Source organism: Rattus norvegicus, chromosome 3, assembly GCF_021556685.1.
Source record: "Rattus norvegicus strain SHRSP/BbbUtx chromosome 3, alternate assembly SHRSP_T2T, whole genome shotgun sequence".
NCBI lineage: Eukaryota > Metazoa > Chordata > Mammalia > Rodentia > Muridae > Rattus > Rattus norvegicus.
The window spans coordinates 43501555-43520158 of NC_141536.1; the positions used below are offsets into that span (position 1 = coordinate 43501555).

Genomic DNA, 18604 nt, shown 5'->3' on the forward strand with positions numbered 1-18604 from the left:
CTGTCTGATGATTAACCTCAGTCACCAGGGCCATGTGTAGGGGAAGCTGGAGTAGCTGCAAGCACAGGGCAGAGGTTTAGGAGCCAACTGATGGCGTAGTATTTATAGAGGGCCCCAGCAGGAGCAAGCGTCAGACAGCTACGTGGGAGGCGTCTAGAGACAGGTCCATGCATGCATGTATATAGGGAGCAACTTTCCTGAACACTGGCTTCTGAGGTTCTCGTCACCATGTCCCCAGCTCTGATGAGGCAGACTGCAGGTCCCGCTCTTTCCAAAAGGAGCATTCGAATGCCCTTGCAATATGGGCTTTTACTCAGTGTTCTTTGCTACTCACTGAGTGTGTAAGACTGGTCTGTTGTGTGGTCAAGTCGTGTTTACGCATGGGGCATGTATTTTCACAGATATGTAAATTTCCCACCCTAGGACAAACGTTGTTCACTGGCGTTTCCCACCACCGATGGCGGTGTGGGTAGTGTCCAGTGTGCATTCCCCTGACCTGTTTCCCAGCTGCTGTCTGCTGAGGTTCTTCCCAATGAGGAGTGAGCGTCCCCTCAAGCTTCTTCATCTCTCGGTTACCCCAGCTGCTGAGGGGAGCGGGCACTTTCATATGCTCACTAGCACTGACTTGCTCTTTTATGAAGCATTTGTTTCTCCTGCTTCCCATTCGTAGCTGAGAAGTCTGCCTCTTGAAGCTGGAAATTAAGGATATATTTAAAAACAGTCCTCCAAGCAGGCATGGGGATGGCACCACAGGATGCTTAAGCTTCTCCTTCCTCCTGGCAGCAGGTCTCTCCTTTCTGGGGAGCATCTATCCTATCAGAGCCATGCTGCCCACTGAAAAGCCGTTATTTTGGCCTAGGTTGTCATTGACACCTGCTATTGTCCTTTCTTGGACATAGTTCACATGTCAGCAGAAGCCAGGATGTAGGTGGGTGGAGGCAGTACCAGTCACGTGACTGCTCTCTCCCACTGGAGCTGTGCTCCACCACGGGATCCCAGTGGCATCCACCCCAGCACCTTATTTTTTCTTTTATAGCATAGGATCTAACTTGTTAAAAAGGTCTTACATTCCGGCAAGGCAGGAATGATGAGTGCTTTTGATTTGTCTCAGTAATTTTTTTTATTTGAAAAGGATTTTGATTTTTGTTTATGTCTCTATATGTGTATACCCCAGGAACGAGGGAGCCCTTGGAGGCCAGGAAAGGGAAGTAGATTCTCTGGAGCTAGGGTTACAGGTAGTTTGTGAGCAGCTTAGTGTATGTGTGGGGAACCGAACTGGGATCTCCTGGAAGAGCAGCGAGTGCCCTTTACTGCTCGCCGGCGTTGAAGAGAACACTCGTCTGTCTGTGATTTTCTTTTGTTGAGCAGAACAAACCCCGTCTTAATGAGTCTGTGGCTTAAACAAAGCAGGGTAGGGCTTGCTAAGGTGTCGTTGCCCTCATAGCTCTAAGTATAGCTTGACCTGAGTTGGAGACCTACATAGGATAGTTGGCACATGGCTGGCCTGACAGTGCTGCCTGTCCACTAGGCTAGCAAGTCCGTGTGGCCTCAGTTTTATCCTCGTTGGTCTCACCCCAGAAATGCTCAGTTGTGACGTCTTCCTCACAACTTAGCAGCTGGCTTCTGGTGCAGTGAAAGTTGCCCATTTCCAGAGACCCAGGACATTAGTGTCGTGCTTCTGTGCTCCGTGGATCCCAGCTATCCCAGAGCCCACCCAGAGTAAAAGGGAGAAGGGACGCACACTGGAGGCAACAAGGCACCTGAGCCCTGGATCTGCACCTCCTGACAGTCCCCTCCACCCTTCTCCTTCTAGCGCTGACTGCCGCGGCTGGGAGAGGAAAGCTGGAGATCTGCGAGCTTCTGCTGGAGCGTGGAGCGGCCGTGTCTCGGGCCAACAGGAGAGGGGTACCCCCTCTGTTTTGTGCAGCCCGCCAGGGGCATTGGCAGGTACCCAGGGGACCCCTGGATGCTTCAGGAGTGGTGGGGGGTGGGGATGCGGTTCACTGTTGAGACCACGTGTGGCCCTTGAGGCTCTTTCTCATCCCTGGCTTCTTCACGTGTCCTTGTGACTGCTTCTCAGAGGCCAGCAGGACAGACACAGTCAGCCAGGCAGACTGGCCAGAAGACTGGTGGCCATGCCAGAGCCACAGTGGTTTCCTAACTCCAAGAGCTGTGGAGCGGTGGAGGGTTCACTGTGGCAGCCGATCTGCTGCTGTTATTTTAGTAGTGTGTTCTGGAGAGATGGCTCGGGCGGTTAAGAGCACTGACTGCTCTTCCAGAGGTCCTGAGTTCAAATCCCAACAACCACATGGTGGCTCACAGCCATCTATAATAGGATCTGATGCTCTCTTCTGGCCTTCTGGCGTGTCTGAAGACAGCTACAGTGTATACACGCACACACACACACACACACACACACACACACACACGTGTATATATGTATATATATAATAAATTAATTTAAAAAAGAAAGAAAGAGGGCCACCATGGGGGTGCTTCTCGGAATAGCCATCTTTAATTCAGGGAAACAGGCCATTGTTGTCCAGCAGCTTCTTCCTTTGTTTTGAAACAGTGTCCGCACCTCTGCCCACACTCAGTACCATGTTACCTGGGTTGTGCACACAAACACCCTCCAGACCACTCGTTACAGAACAGTGCCTGTGACTAACCCTCTGCCTGTCTCAGTGTTTCCCAGCTCACGGGGGAGGTGGGAGGAGTTTGCCGCTGAGTGAAGTGAGAACGTGGGATGTGCCACTTGTGCCACTCCAGCAGTATAACAGGCAGGTAACGTGCCCAGGCAGCCTCTAGACTGACTCAGCGAATAGAGTGGCTTCCTCCAGCACAAGGAGTATGTGGGGCTCCTCCCTGGGTTTCTGATTTTTCTCCCTGACGTTAGCAGCAGGCGTGGCATAAAGCACACTGCCAGTGGTAGAGGTTCGCTTTGAGAAGCTCTGCTAACAGCTGTCCTCCGAGGACAAGCCACCCCCCTCGTGCTGCATCTTAGCAATGTATGTAACAAGGGTTCAGAGTCCCTCTCCTGCCCTAGACCCTTCTCTTGTAACTGTAGTCCCCTCTCGGTATTGTCCACAGATGTCAGGTCTCTTAGAACGGCGCAGTATTTGCATTCAGTCTTATAGACTGAATGTAATTGGTTGGTTGTATCTTTCGCTGCAGAATCCCAGATACAAAGGGCTCTGTGCTTCTCCTCAGGACCAGTTTGGAGCATTAATGGCATCTTCTGGCACCTTTCTATGCTGAGTTACTGCTGCCTCTCCCCCCAATGTGGCTGTCCTGTCATCACCTAATGGTGACAGGCATGTCCCGTCTCTATTTCTACCTGATATGTGGTCCTTGCACTTAGAATAACTGAGCACACTGAAAGAACATAGAAGAAGGTTTGGTTGAAACAAATGCAGCAGAAAGATGGTTTGGGCCCCATGTTTTCCATGCTGGTTTTCCATGCTTCTTTCAGGTCGTGCAATTGCTTTTGGATCGGGGCTGTGACGTGAACCTGAATGACAAGCAGGGTCGGACACCTCTCATGGTGGCTGCCTGTGAAGGACACCTGAGCACCGTGGAATTTCTCCTCTCCAAAGGTGTGGCGTGTTGCAGTGCACGGGCTTCTTTTGCGGGAAGGACTTGGTACTTTTGGCTTTAGAAAAAAGTTTGAGAAAACTTTAGACGTCTTCTAAGGTGTGGTGCAGCCTGGGTACTTATGGTCCAGCTTAGCGTGTGGGACCCTCAGCAGCCCAGGTTTACTCATGTTCTGTGAATGTGTTACTAGTCTTCAGGCAACCCATGCCCTCTTCAATAAGGCATTTAAAAGAACCAAATTAAAAGTAGAAAGCAGACAAGGGAGATTTACTCAATGGGAAGACGGACAAAGATCCAGCAGCCCAGGTCCATCTTTGGAGTCCTGAAGTGAACTACACATTTAACTCAAGGGCCAAGGGTATATACATCTAAGCAGTCCTGGTCAAGGTGCGGTCCCTGACCCATCATTGTCTGGACTTCCATCTTGTCCTGTTAGGTGTTCAACAAGTTATTAAAACTCCAAAATCTCTTTTTGAGAGACAAGTTCTCCCTCTGCCTGCTGCAGTTCCTTCTCTCAACATGAGATTCTTGGGGAAATTCCCATTCTTTGAGATCCATTGTTCAACACAGTCCAAGAGTAAATTGAGAGACCCAAGTCTCTCTTTAGGACATCTTCATTTCTGCCAACCAGTTATAAGTGGACTCTTCTCTTCAGGTGCTGCTCTTTCTTCCCTGGACAAAGAGGGCCTGTCGGCATTGAGCTGGGCTTGTCTGAAGGGTCACAGGGCAGTGGTCCAGTATCTGGTCGAAGAAGGAGCAGAAATAGACCAAACAGACAAAAATGGCCGTACTCCCTTGGACCTGGCCGCCTTCTATGGTGATGCAGAGACTGTGAGTACTAATGGACATTCACTTCTGGTGTGTGTACCTGCTCCTGTGTGTGTCCTTGTTCCTGTGTGTGCACTTCTAGTGTGTGTATTTGCTCCTGTGTCCATTATGTGTCAGCATGGAAATTGGTTCATTGTACCGTGCAAAGCTGTGTCTGACATGGACTGTGTGTGTATATACACGTGCCCACATGGTATATGGGATCTTTTCACTTGTCTATAGTTCTGTTATGTGCAGTTCAATCCAAGTCTATTAGTCAAGATTTTAATGCACTTAAAGATGCATTTATCTATTATGTATATAATGTTATGCCTGCATGTGTACACATTCCTGTGTGCCAGAAGAGGGCACCAGATCTCATTATAGATGGTTATGAACCACTATATGAGTGCTAGGATTTGAACTCAGGACCTCTGGAAGAGCAGTCAGTGCTCTTAACCTCTAAGCCATTTCTCCAGCCTTCATGCATGCTTAAAAGCCTAAAAGTGCTAAACCTACATATATGACAGACATGGAGGGGAACATGTTTACCCTATTCATAGTAATATCATGTACTGCATATAAATAAAATACCTCCATAGATCATTCAGAAGCCACTTTCACTTAAGAAAAAAGCATTAATTAGCCAAATAGTTAAATCATAATATATTAATTGTTTAAAATTATTTTTAGTTATGATTTCAATTCATAAACTAAGAACTGGGAGCTGATTTTCAGGGCACATACCATGCCTGCATCAGGCTGCACATCCCTGACCTCTGCAGTCACCAGCATTAGGGAGCTGCTAAGACTCAGCTCTTATAGTCCCGTGGTCTGATAAGAGGGTGACCTAGAGAGATACATGTTGTGCTATGGAAAGGCAGTGACCTGAGGCTTTAGTTGTCCATCCATCAGAAGAAATACCACTGGACAGACATCTCTGAAAAGACCCCATTCAACCTTTTGGGCTGTGGCTATATGCTCAGAAATGCACTGGCCGATCATATATATGGTAGTCCTTTAGGCCTCACACAGCCCAGGCTGGCCTCAAGCTGTCTACTGTAGCCAAGGTTGGCCTTCACTCCTGATCTTCCTGCCTCCACCTGCCACACATTCTGATGGCAGGTGTGTACCACTGTCCTTGCCAGTTTTTCTGCTTTTAACTTCCTAAGGACACCCCACCAGCACACAACCTCAGGCTGTGTGAATCTGTGTGTCTGGAGAAGCCATTGCTAATTGCACATGAACAGGCAGGGCAGGCGGATCCTGCACCTTGGCACACACATGTCTGCCCGTGGGCTTCTTCCTCATCACTACCATTGTCACTGACATCGCCAACTGTTGACAGCAGAGAGATTTTCACCATCATAGTGCCCTCTCTTGGGTGCCACATTAGTTTTATTTCCAACCCCCATGACCAGAGCCATCTCAAGTAGGTATCAGCTCAGACTGGCACCCCCACTGTCAGAAGGCAGAACTGGGTAGGGGTCTGCCCCTTCCAGGGACTGCTGCTCAGGTTTCTGCTGCTCCTGCTGCTGCTGTAGGTGCTGTACCTGGTGGAGAAAGGAGCCGTGATAGAACACGTGGACCACAGTGGGATGCGCCCCCTGGACAGAGCCATCGGTTGCCGAAACACCGCTGTAGTGGTTACACTGCTGAGAAAAGGAGCCAAACTAGGTCAGTGAACCCTACTTCCATTTAGCAGAGACAGGGGGTTGACTGCTAGCATCTTACCTGAAGACCCCAGGAGTACCTGCTAAGGGGCCAGAGTGCACAAGCTCCCCCCACCAAACACCACCCCCCATCCGCCTTCCTGCTCCTTCTCTTCTGTCTCATTGAACCAGTTGTCCAGAAAACAGGTTGCATATTATTTGTGTGTATGAATACAAGTGACACACAGAGATCAAAGGTCAGTTCACAGGAGTTAGTTCTTCTATCTCCTGGCTCCCCAGCCTTGGCGACGAATGCTTCTGGCTGCTGAGCCATCTTGCTGGCCTTTAGCTTATAGCATTCTTTCCAGGTAGATAGAGAACAGAGGCTAAGGAGGAGATCCCGTCTTTGAGTGGACCAGACACTCACATCAGAAAGTATTAGTGTCTTAACTTTTTACTGCTGTGATGATAGCATGGTCACGGTAACCTACAGAAGAAAGAGCTTACCGAGGAGTTAAAGTTCAGAGGGCGAGTCCATGACCATCACGGCAGGGAGCATGGCAGTGGGCAGGCATAGTGCTGGACCAGTAGCTGAGAGCTTAGATGTATTTCAGAAGCATGAAGCCTCTGTTAGAACTGGGAATGGCATGGGCTTTTAAAGCCTCAGTGCTCACCCCTGTGATACACCTCCTCCAACAAGGCCACGCCTCCCAATCCTTCCTAAACAGTTCCACCAACTGGAGCCCAACCAGTCAAGTGGAGGAGTCCATGAAGATCATTCTCCTCCAAAACACCTTACTCTGCTTTACTTGCAGGCGGGCTGAGCTCAGAGAGGCCTGGGTAGACTTAATCAGTGACAACTTGATGAGAAAGCAGTGACTCCACTGCACACAGTTTCTGTGAAGGAGGCCCTGAGGAGGCTCTTGGAGCAGGGATGGGCATATATAGGGTTGTGTGGAGGCCCACATAAGTGGCTAGTAGAGCATCACATGGATTCTGCATGAATGCAGAAACTACCAAGGTGCCCCTGGGTTTGTTTGCTATCCAGGCCCTTTGACCAGTAGTAGTTCCGGGTATGGGCAGCTACATAGAAAATAGTTTTGTCCCAATATTAAGCAGTTTCCCATTTTTACCTTGATCTTGCACATAAGTAGTAGGGATGCCAGCTTTTTACTTGAAGAAAGAAAAAAAAGGAGGGGGGAGCTCAGTGGCCTCCCAGGGTAATAGTAAGTGGCAGACTGCATGTGTGACTAGCAGTGTCCCAAGGCTAGGTTAGGGGCTAGAGAGAAGGCTGTAGCCAGTGTAGACCAAAAGAAAAGTTGGACGGGAGACCCAAGCTAAGACCTCAGAATGGACGAAGGTCAGAATACAGGAGCCTCAGGACAGTGGCCTCCCACCCTGCCATACTGGATGCTGCAGAGAATGAGGAAGGAGCCTTTGAGGGTTTAATGCTGTCAGGGGAAAGCAAGCACCTTAGTGTCTGTTGTTAGAACAATAAGGACAGCTTTTGTGGGCATCAGTGATTCCTCATGGGGGCTGGCATGCCATAAAGTAGCTGAGAAACTTTAGCGTCCTGCTGCCACATGCACTGAGACCCAGCCTAGTACTGCCCTTGCGATGAGTTCTTGCAACTTGTACTGTGGAGTGTGGGGGCTGTGGAAGAGAGCTGCTGCCTCTGGGCTGAGGAAGCACCCCTGACGGTGTGTTTGTTTTGCAGGAAATGCCGCTTGGGCGATGGCCACTTCCAAACCTGATATTCTGATCATACTTTTACAGAAATTGATGGAGGAAGGAAATGTGATGTACAAGGTAAGTGGCTTTGTCTGTTTCTGTGCTGCTGCAGCTGCTGCTGCTGCTGCTGCTGACCTGGGGCCGCCCCTCCATTTGGTATTGGATGCTGTAGCCACACAGGGCAGTAACTTTGTAAGAATGGGAGTTCCAAAACATTCCAGCGTGACCTCTTGTCTAGATGCCTGTTAATCTCCAGACGGCTGGGTCTTAATGGGAAAGGACTCCTTGCGTTGTTGCTAATACTCCAGGCGGTGGCTACTGCATGAAGGAGAGCCACTGCTGGGTCAGCTGGCATATCCCACAGGAAGGTCCCTTGGCTTTCCCACCTTTCAAGGTTCCAGTCATGGCCCTGGGCCTACTCAGGAGGAGCATAGCAAAAGACACCAAGAAGCATTACAGAAGGAAAGAGTGTTTAAGAGAGGATGGGGCAGTAACTACAGTCGGCCCCTGAGCCTGGCTGCCCAACTCTGAATCCTAGGTTCTGCTGGTAGGAGGAGGGATCTGAGTCTTAAAAGTTGTCCTCAGGGGTTGGGGATTTAGCTCAGTGGTAGAACGCTTGCTTAGGAAGCGCAAGGCCCTGGGTTCGGTCCCCAGCTCCGAAAAAAAAAGAACCAAAAAAAAAAAAATTGTCCTCAGAATTCCTCGCATGTTCTGTGGCATGCATGTGCCTACCTCATACAAATATATACAAAATAAATATTTAAAAACCATTCAGTGTCATCGTCCCCCATCCCCCCGCCTTTTACCTTTCAGTTTTTGGTTCTACACATTTGGGAGTTTTAAGTATTTTTAGTGATATTTTTATTTAATGTAGTCAAGTAATGCAGTCTCAGTTACTCAGGAGTAGTTAATTTTCTCAGCTTTTCCACATTCCCTCAGAAATGGAAAATGTGACCCACAGCTTCATTAATTTGACTTTAAAATTTCTCCAAAGAGCTACCAGGTTAGATCCGTGGTGGGTAGCCAGCGGCGTGCGCTTCAGGCTTTGCGGTCCGTGTAGACTAGCCTGCCCACTGCGGGTTCAGAGTCCCGGGTCATATGTGCTCAGGCGAGGGAGTGTGTCTGTGCCCCAGGAAAACCGCAGATTCACGCCTGCGTGGTGGGCAGCTACACCAGGGTTAGGTAGATGTGCCGACCATTTACATAGATGAGTATTCTTTCAAGACCTGTAATTAGGTGGAATTAAGAGACTGGGGCAGGGGCGGGGGGACCCAAGACTGTGACTGCTTTAATCCTTTTCACTACTAGGGAGCTTTATTTGGTATGTTCTTGTTTCTTTTGGTTGTTGTTTTTTTCATAGTAACAAATAACCAAGCATATAGCATGACCCGGCAGGGTTCCCAGCTTGAAGTCCGTTGGAAATTGAGTTCAGGGTGTATATTGTTGTGGCTTTGAAGTGGTTTTAATATGGATTCTGCTAGGTAATTATGTCAGAAATATCAAGCCGTTTCCAACAGGGTGCAGTTCCCGCTGTGCAGCGAGGCTGACTGAGCAAATGGATTTCCTGAGCCTGGAGAACGCTCTGCCTGACTCTCATTTTTTTTAAAGCTGGTTCTTCCGTGCTTCCAAAAGAAAGATTATCATTCTACACCGAGCTGCAGGTTTATCCACGAGGCGCTAGCTGCCTTAGAAACTACAGCATTTTTTTTAAAAATCTGGTTTCTATTATACTTGAAATTAAAATGTATTTCAGAGAAACATGGTTCTTGAAATAACACTGGAATTATATTTGTGAGAAAGATAATTGGATGCAGAAGATGGAGACTTGGCGACTTTTGCAGTTCGCAAACACCTTCTGGTTGAGCCATCTTTTTCCTTGCCGTGGTGTGAAAGCCTGTGAGGACCACGCAGGCTGAGAGCGTTCAGACTGTTCCGTGTCCTGGTTCCCACTGAGACACCTAGTCGTCATCCAGGCCTTTTCATGTGCCGTGAAGACTTTGTGTGAGGGTCTTCAGCATGGTGGTTCATCTGAGAGCCCCTGGGAAAGAATAACTCTGTGTGCTTTTTGAATCCTAGAAAGGGAAGATGAAGGAGGCAGCCCAGAGGTACCAGTATGCCTTACGGAAGTTCCCTCGGGAAGGACTCGGAGAAGACATGAGGCCATTCAATGAGCTGAGAGTCTCCCTCTATCTCAACCTGTCGAGATGCCGAAGGAAAACCAATGTAAGCTGGAAGCTGTTGTCCTTCCCAGTTCTTTGGCAGTAGGTGAAGGTCATGCCCTCAGCCCAGTCTTGGGACTGACTTGGATGCTGTGGGAGCCTGCTGCTGCTCTCAGGGGCCTCCCAGAGGTCACAGCCACCATCCACCTCACAAAATGTGTCCTAGGTTGACGGGAACTGCTTAGGTTGAACTTCCTTTGCTTTGGTGAAAGCAGCAAATGCAAGCTGTTCTCTCCCCACCATCGGCAATGTCCCCACCATCGGTGATGGTGCCTGTGGTATCAACAGCCGAGGACCTTTTCTCTCCACATCCAAGAGAAGTCCAACACAAGCGTCCATTACAGTTGACCTGCCTTTGTGGCCCATGGGTTTGTCTAGTCAATACTCCCGGTTTATAATCAATGGCGGTCAACTTGTACTTTGTTAGTGGTAGACATCTTGTAGTTCTTACTACTGATGTTTTGAACATCACCCCACCCCCACACCCAGTGTACCTGACCTGTCTGAGGCCCACACCTGCCCTGCACACAGATACACACAGCCGGCTCCTGGCCTGGCCCCTCTGCTGACTTTGCCTTCTGTGTGCTGCTGCACTGCTGTCTCCTGAACCATAACTGCTGCTTCTATGCCGGATGCTTAAGGAGAGTCACAAGCTCCGATTCTCTATCTTAAACAACCAGACTGGGGTGGGGGTGGGATAGGGGCGGTGCCCACCCTGCCCCCAGAACCGTGAAGGACCCTGTGATCTGCTACCCTTAGGGCGGAGCTCCTAGGAGACAGTCCTTTCTCTCAGTGCTGCTTCTGACATTATTTTACTGTTGACACCAGGACTTTGGCTTGGCAGAAGAATTTGCTTCAAAGGCTCTGGAACTGAAACCGAAATCCTATGAAGCCTTTTATGCCCGGGCAAGAGCAAAAAGGAACAGCAGGTACTGTCTGGGGTCACCCACGTGACTGCTGGGGCATTTTCCTAGGAGGTCAAACCTGCTAGTTTGGTCTGAGGGTGTTTTCCTTCATCAGAGTTATTAGACACTTCTCATTGCTTTCAGTAAAAAGAACAGTAGCTTCCCAGAGGCACGGTCGTGGGAGTTACTATTAGTGGCTGATGTTTTCTTGACATTCGGGTATCTTCCTCACCGCGCCCCAGCATAGAACACCTGCTGAGTTCCTGTCTCATAGAAGACGGTCAAACAGGGGTGACAGAGGAACAGAAGAGGGTTATGTCTGAGTTAGAAAGGGACATGAGGAGGGCCAGAGAAGGCCTCAAGCAGAATCAGCATTTAGAGGGACAGGGTTCTGTGAGCAGGATCCTGGCACCCTCTACCCTGGGGTCTTTATAGACACATCAGAGATGCAGAGTCACAAAGCCCCGGGTTAGAGTGCTGCACTGTTCTTGGCTCAGCAGCTCTGGGCCAACCGGGACTTAACCAGCAAGTCCTTGGACCTCTCCCCTTTCCCTGCAAGGACAGTGAGCTTAGGGACGGTCCCTCCGGAGCATGTCACGTGTGGTTTCTAATTGTATCTTATGCTTTCGTATGAAGGCAGTTCCTGGCTGCTCTGGCTGACCTGCAGGAGGCTGTGAAACTCTGTCCCACCAATCAGGAAATCAAGCGGCTTTTGGCCCGTGTTGAAGAAGAGTGTAAACAACTCCAGAGGAACCAGCAGCAGAAACAGCAGGCACCCCTGCCGGCTCCACCCAATGACTCTGATAATGATGAGGAGGCCCCAGCCTCTAGTCTAAAAGACCACTTCCCCATTGAGGAGGCAGAGGAGGAAGACACCTCTTCACAAGAAGAGTCCATTTCCCCGACTCCCAGATCCCAGCCACCACCATCTGTCCCTTCCCCATATATCCGCAACCTTCAAGAGGGATTACAGTCCAAAGGCAGGCCAGCGTCCCCACAGAGCAGGGCAGGAATCAGTAAGTCCCTGAGAGAGACTGTAGCTCAGCCAGGTTTGGTTATGCAGCCGACCAAACAGGCGCAGATCGTGAAGACCAATCAACATCTAGGTTCTGGGCAATCCAGCATGAGGAACAGTAACACCAAAGTACAGGTCTCTTCTCAGAACCCTCCCCCAAGCCCAATGCCAGGTAGAGTATCTGCAGCCCCTGCCGTGAGCAGAAACCAGCATTTAGAGGGAACGGGTCCCTTCAGTACAGGAACTGGTTGTGGTCACTTCGGGGATCGGCTGGGCCCCAGCCAGAGCCTCCAGCTGCAGCGCGGTGAGAGCGGCACTGCGTATCCTCTCCCGAGCAAAGTCAAAGCAGCCGAGAGGCTCCTGGCTCACGCCTCTGTGGCTGTGGACATGGCCCCTCCGAGCCAGGGTGGACCAGTGAGCTGCAGCGATGTGCGGCACCCAGCTTCCCTCAGCAGCTCCGGCTCGTCCGGCTCTCCATCCAGCAGCGTAAAGATGTCGAGCTCCACCAGTAGCTTGACTTCAAGCAGTAGCGTTTCAGACGGATTCAAGGCCCAAGGACCAGACTCTAGAATCAGAGACAGAGGTACAACTCAGGTGCAGGGTGGCACTGCCGAACACAGGCCCCGCAACACTCCATTCATGGGCATCATGGACAAGACCGCCAGGTTCCAGCAGCAAGTCAACCCTCCGAGCCGCTCCTGGCACTGCCCGGTGACAGAGGGACTACTGACAAACACAGCCACTGCAGCCGGCCTGCAGACTAACTCTGAGAAACCCGCCCTCAAGCCCGGAGGATATTGTAGCCAAGCCAAGCCGTGTTCAGTTCCCCCCCTGGGCATGGGTGTCCACAATGGGGCTCAGGTGAAGGAGCTGGAAGAAAATAAGTGCCAAATTCCAGCCCTCTGTCAAGACAACAGGAAAACTAAGGGTGTGCCCCATCTCTACCCGGAAGGCGTCTCTAAGCAGCCGCTTCATGTCAGTACGGAAGCCCACAGGAGCCACCTCACTTCAGCGAAACCAAAGCGATCGTTCATAGAGTCCAATGTGTGAGCCTTAAGCAACCCCTGTGTAGAATCTGGAGTGCAGTCTGTTGGCTCGTGGTGATAAATAATGTCTTTTTTTCATAATAAAAATTACCTGTTAGCCATATTTTCCACCTCTTGGGTGGATCTGATGCCATTGACATATTAAAACTGTAGGATAAAACTATAGTTAAGTAGCTAGAAATCAGCCATAAACAGAAATACTAAACAGCATTGAAAACCGTTGTCAGCTTTTATCTGGCGATTTAAAGGCTGCCAAGAAGACATCAACCAATGCCGTTCTCTTAGGAAATCATTTGGTTTGCTAAGTGTAAGCGGAAAAAAAGAGAAGGGGGGGGGGGAAGTCCACTGGTAAAAGTTTTTTAACTCCTGACGTCATAATATCTCGAAGTGTATTCTGGAAAAGATTGGGGGCGGGGATTTTTTTAAGTTCCAGATTCCTTAAGTCAAACCTGTCCTTACATATGTGTGAAACTTGCAACCTGAGTGGTATCTAGCTGGATGTCAATGTGACTTTTTTTCTGTCAGTGAAATACAAGGGCACCCATGTATCATTCCCGTCATGGTGGTTACGCAAGGTGACCAAACACCGACTTCCATGATATGGTCATCTGTAGAGTATTTTTATTTTATAGCCCCCTTTTTGGAACTATATTTATGCTTCACAGTGTTACTGAGAAGAGGGAACAGGCTAGCTAGAATTTTGACTGGTGTCCAGGTCAGAGTTGGGCAAAAGTCCCAAAAAGGGCACTCTTAGTGGCGGCAACAAATTAGCCCTAACTGGTTCCAAAAGTGTTCTGGACAGTGACCGTCCCCGAAACGAGCCTCCAGTGTCCTGTAGGGACAGTGGTCAGACAGGATCCTTGAGGTCTGGGTGATGGTTTTGTTTCCTTACGCAGCCCGCTGTTTCATAGTCACTTGTTATGTATGTATGTGTATATATATGTATATATATAGCCCATTTTATTCAGGCTTGTAAATAGAACTCAAAGGAAGCTAATCTGAAGACACACAGCAGGACCCCGCCTGCCATCTCTCCGCATGTTCTTTGTGAGCGCTATGCTGGTTACCACACAGAACGATGTGTTATCATGGCTTGTCACAGAATACCCGCAATGGCACTTTATCTCATTTGTACGGATGTACAGACACCTCTGAGGTGCTACTTAAATCCAGGCTGACATATTTTTCATCTGTAAAGATAAGGTACAAGAATGAACCTTGGTTTGAGGTATTTTTATATGAAAATGGTGTTATTTGGAAGATGTTCAAATGCTGGTTTGAGAGAGGTGGGGGGGCAGTATTTTATATGTCGAGATGTGAAATGTATTTTCTAGATCGGGGAGAAGGAAGTTCTATATTTGCAGAATGTTTTAGACATGAGTATCCACGATGCTCCTCTGAACATCATTAAGGTTTTGTATGGAAAGGAACCTTGCAGCGTCATTCAGTGTGTCTGTTCCTGTGTATTGTATGCTTTGTACAAAAAGCTAGGTCGTTGTTCTAAGCTCTCTCTGAGTTCCGCTTTAACTATACGGCTTATTTATTGTTTTCTTTAATATTTGTGAACGTCTTACTCTTTGGTTATGTAGTTTGTTTCTGCACAACTACTGTACTTTTCCACACAGAATAAAGACCATTACTTCACGTGGGTTGGCATTCATTGCTCAGCGGGTAAGTAGACAGGGACACCTCTGCCATAGTTCTCCGCCTCACTTTAATGTCACCCTAAAGAGTCGAAAGCACTTTTAATATATCAGCAAACATGTTTCATTTTAATTTCAGAATGAGGTGGGAGCTTCTAGAAACTCCAGAGTACTCTACTGTCATAATTAGTGATTTTGCCTTAAGTAGGAAGAAAGCAGGAGATGAGCAGTGTACACTAATGGTCTCTCTGGCTGCAGATGACTGTTAATGGCGGCACGCTGGGCCCTCTCAGGACAGCTGCGTCTCCAGCACATTTGCAGTGCCTTCCCACGGAAACTGTCTTTATGCCCCCAGATTTGTCTCAAACCATGAAGAACAGAGATTGTTTTGGTTGTCTGGTGATAAAACTCTTACATGAAGTATTTTATATTTTTATATTTTTAATTTAAAAAATTTTAAAAACAGACTTTCCCATATGCATACAGAACTCACAGTATCTCCATGGTTCCCTGTTGTCCAACCAAGGCCTCCTCCCATAGCTTCCCTGCACTCGCTCAAACTCATGACCCTTCAATTATTGTCACACACACACAGTCTTAGTCAGGGTTCCTATTCCTGCACAAACATCATGACCAAGAAGCAAGTTGGGGAGGAAAGGGTTTATTCAGCTTACACTTCCACATTGCTGTTCATCACCAAAGGACATCAGGACTGAAACTCAAGCAGGTCAAGAAGCAGGAGCTGATCCAGGCCAGGGATGGCACCACCCACAATGGGCTGGGTCCTCCCACCTTGACCACTAGTTGAGAAAATGCCTTACAGCTGGGTCTCATGGAGGCATTTCCACAACTGAGGCTCGTTTCTTTGTGATAACTTCAGCTTGTGTCAAGTTGACACCTAAGACCAGCCAGTGTACACCCCTAACCTGCTGAGTCCAGTTAGTGTTGCTCAAATGGACATGCATTTAGGGCTGGATAGCCCATCGGGGAGCTGGGCCCTGGAGACTATGACTTCCTTTCAGCAGTCATTAATTGCCTATAGCTATCGTCTAGAGGAGATCTTATGAGGTCTCGCTCATTGTTGGCACCATTCTCAGCTGTTGTTTTTCAAGTATTTTTTAAAAATAATTTTCCATATATGTGTTTATGACCACTCCCCCAGTTTCCCTCCTCCTACTCCCCTGTATCTCAATCACATACCATCGGAACTCCGTGGTTTGTTTTGTTTTTTACTAACCTACTAAGCACAGTTAGTGCTGTGCATGACGTGCATAGGTGTGCAGCTGTCCCTGGAACAAAGGACTCTACCACTGCAGACACCTTCCAGAAGACTCTCCCTCCCTTGGCACCTGCCAGGAAAGGGTAACTTGGAATCTGGAGCTTAATACTAATTTAGTTACTCTTTTTGCCAGTAGTGTGGCTTACAAGCCTGAGCATCTCCAGTCTTCAACACTATTTCAGAGGTAAAACACAAGAATGGGCCAGGAGGGCCAAAGGCAGGCTGACAGCTCTCGTCTTGACCAGTCTGTACAGTGAGTAGCCAGCGTGTGAGGAGAGACAGCTTCAAGTCGCTGTTCAGATTTGGTTTGGTGAAGACAGAACATGATTGTTATCCAGGAAAGAAGTGAAACCTCCTTTGGGAGGCTCCAGGTCAGAGGCCCTGTTCCCTCCCACTCCTGAAACAACCCTGGCCCGAGGCGTCCAGCAGGGGGCGTACCTTCCCCCCAATTCTGTGGTGCGGTCTTGGATTAGGTGTTGAAGAGGGAGTTGTTTGGCTGCTTCTGTTTATATAAAAAGGGCTAAACTTTAGTTTTCAGGCATTTTGCTCTATTAACACCTAAGACATCTTTAAAAATGCTTTCAAATTGCCCTTTCTAGAAGCGGCTTTCAGTGATTGTGACCTTTTATGTAAAAAGCTAGCCAAGCTTCCAGTAAGTGTGTGTATGTGTCCATATATATATACATATATATACATATATACTATATATGACAAAGATGCTTTAATGGCGACTGTCTTCTAAATTAAAATGTTAGAAATAATAACGATTTCTCTCCGGATTGTAATGCGAAGCACCTCTTTGCAGAACCCATTTCTACCTGCTTTGCTCACAGTAAAACTGTGAATCACGTAGAATAAGATATAAGATATATGACCTCCTATAGGAATAGACGGAGGAGGGGGTCTGCCCAGGATACAATAGATAGACAGTTCAGCATCTGTCCAGAAGCTCACAGTGCAGTGGTTACAAAGGATGGACATTATTTCGGCAGCTAGGTTTGGCAATTTGCTGTAAAGGAATTTACTCACTGTGTGTTTATGAAATGGGAAAAAGTAAATGCTGTACTTACATAATTTATTCCCGATTTCGTTTTTTCTCTTTGTTTTGTTTGCGGGGGGGGGGGGGGGGAGGGCACACGGGTTTCTCTGTGTAGCCCTCGCTGTCCTGGAACTCCCTCTGTAGACCAAACTGGCTTTGAACTTAGAGACTCACGTGCCTCTGCGACCCACTGGGATTAAACACATGGACCACCACCCAACTTTTCCTTTCTTTCCTTTTTTGTAAATTTCTAAGTGGTGTTTTGTTTATTTATTTATTTAGCAGACTGGTAAAACCTTGTGATTAAATGTCCACAATACTTCTTATTTAGAAAATATTTATAAGGTATGTTTATTTTATTTATATGAATATTTTGCCCATCTGAATTAAAGTCTGTTTGCTTTGTGCATTTCTGGTGCATGTGGAGGCCGGAAGAAGGCACTGGGTTCCCAGGACCTGGAGAGACGGACAGGGCTATAAACCACTGTGTGGACTCTGTAAACTGAACCCTAGTTATAAGGAAGGGCAACCAGTAATCTTAACTACCAACCACGTCTCCAGCCTCTCATCTACAAGATTTTCTAATTTCTTATTTTCTATGGTGCTACGTGAATGATAGAGCACTCTCTCAGTGGGCCACCCCTCAGGCCTTTTAAAACTTCAATTATTAGTTTGTATACACTCGAGTTGTTTGAGAAAAGTCTATTTGTTTACATCTTAAACACTGCCTCCCTAGTCTCTCCCGGCATCCCCCTCCCCTTTGCTGAGAGCCCGCCCACCCCCCAGTATTCCCAGTATTTCCCACCTCCCCTTACCACACACACACACACACATCAAGTCTCTGCAGGGATAGATGTATCTTCTCCCACTGAGGCCAGACAAAGCAGCTCTGGTGGGGAATGGATGCCACAGGCACTGCTTTAGGGACAGCTCCTGCTCCAGTTGTTGGGGACCCACACAGAGACTAAGCTGTATGTTTGCTATATCTGGTCCAGCAGCCTCGGTCCAGCCTGTGTATGCTGTTCAGTCGCAGTCTCTTAAGAGCTCCCAGGGGTCCAGGTTAATTGATTCTGTTTGTCCTTCTCTGTGAGTTCCTATCCCCTTCAGGACCGCCAATCCTTCCCCAACTCTTCCATATGAGTCCCCGACCTCTGTCCAATATCTGGCTGTGGGTGTCTGCTCTGCTTCAGTCAGCTCCCGGGTAGAGCCTCTCACGCATCATTAGAGTGTCAGGGATTGGTGCTTGCCCATGGGATGGGTCTCAAGTTGAGCCAGTTATTGGTCGGCCATTCCTTCACTGTCTGGTCCATCTTTGCCCCTGCATTTCTTTTTAGACAGGACAAAAGTTGGGTGGAAAGTTTTGTGGATGGGTTGGTGTCACTCTCTCTCACTGGGGGTCCTGCCTGGCTACAAGAGTTAAGCCTCTTCAGGTTCAATATTCCCCATTAGACATCTTGGCTACAGTCACCTGCACTAACTCCTGCGAGCCTCTCCCTATCCCAGGTCTCGGGGACTTCCTAGAGATTCCCCCCCACACACCCCCACTGGCTGCTGCAGGTTTCCATTGTCTTGGCCCTCTGTTGTTTCTCTCCACACCTGATCCTGATCCCCACCCATACACACACACCCATTCCCCTCTCCCGCCCAGTTCCCTCACTCCATCAGCCTCCTATA

At 48.4% G+C, this 18604-nt stretch overlaps 1 protein-coding gene across 6 annotated transcripts in view; it reads left to right on the forward strand.

Moving 5' to 3' along the window:
* Tanc1 (tetratricopeptide repeat, ankyrin repeat and coiled-coil containing 1) overlaps positions 1-17339 on the forward strand; it is a 236546-nt gene extending 219207 nt beyond the window's left edge. For 5 of the 6 annotated variants that reach the window (XM_087651651.1, XM_087651654.1, XM_087651652.1 and 2 more), the window contains 8 exons: positions 1814-1947; positions 3473-3596; positions 4250-4425; positions 5946-6078; positions 7771-7862; positions 9861-10007; positions 10832-10932; positions 11545-14613. In XM_087651651.1, the coding sequence (XP_087507777.1) occupies positions 1814-1947; positions 3473-3596; positions 4250-4425; positions 5946-6078; positions 7771-7862; positions 9861-10007; positions 10832-10932; positions 11545-12973 (2336 nt within the window). In that variant the 3' untranslated portion in view covers positions 12974-14613. 6 annotated transcript variants of the gene reach the window in all.
* Positions 17340-18604: the final 1265 nt, after the last annotated feature.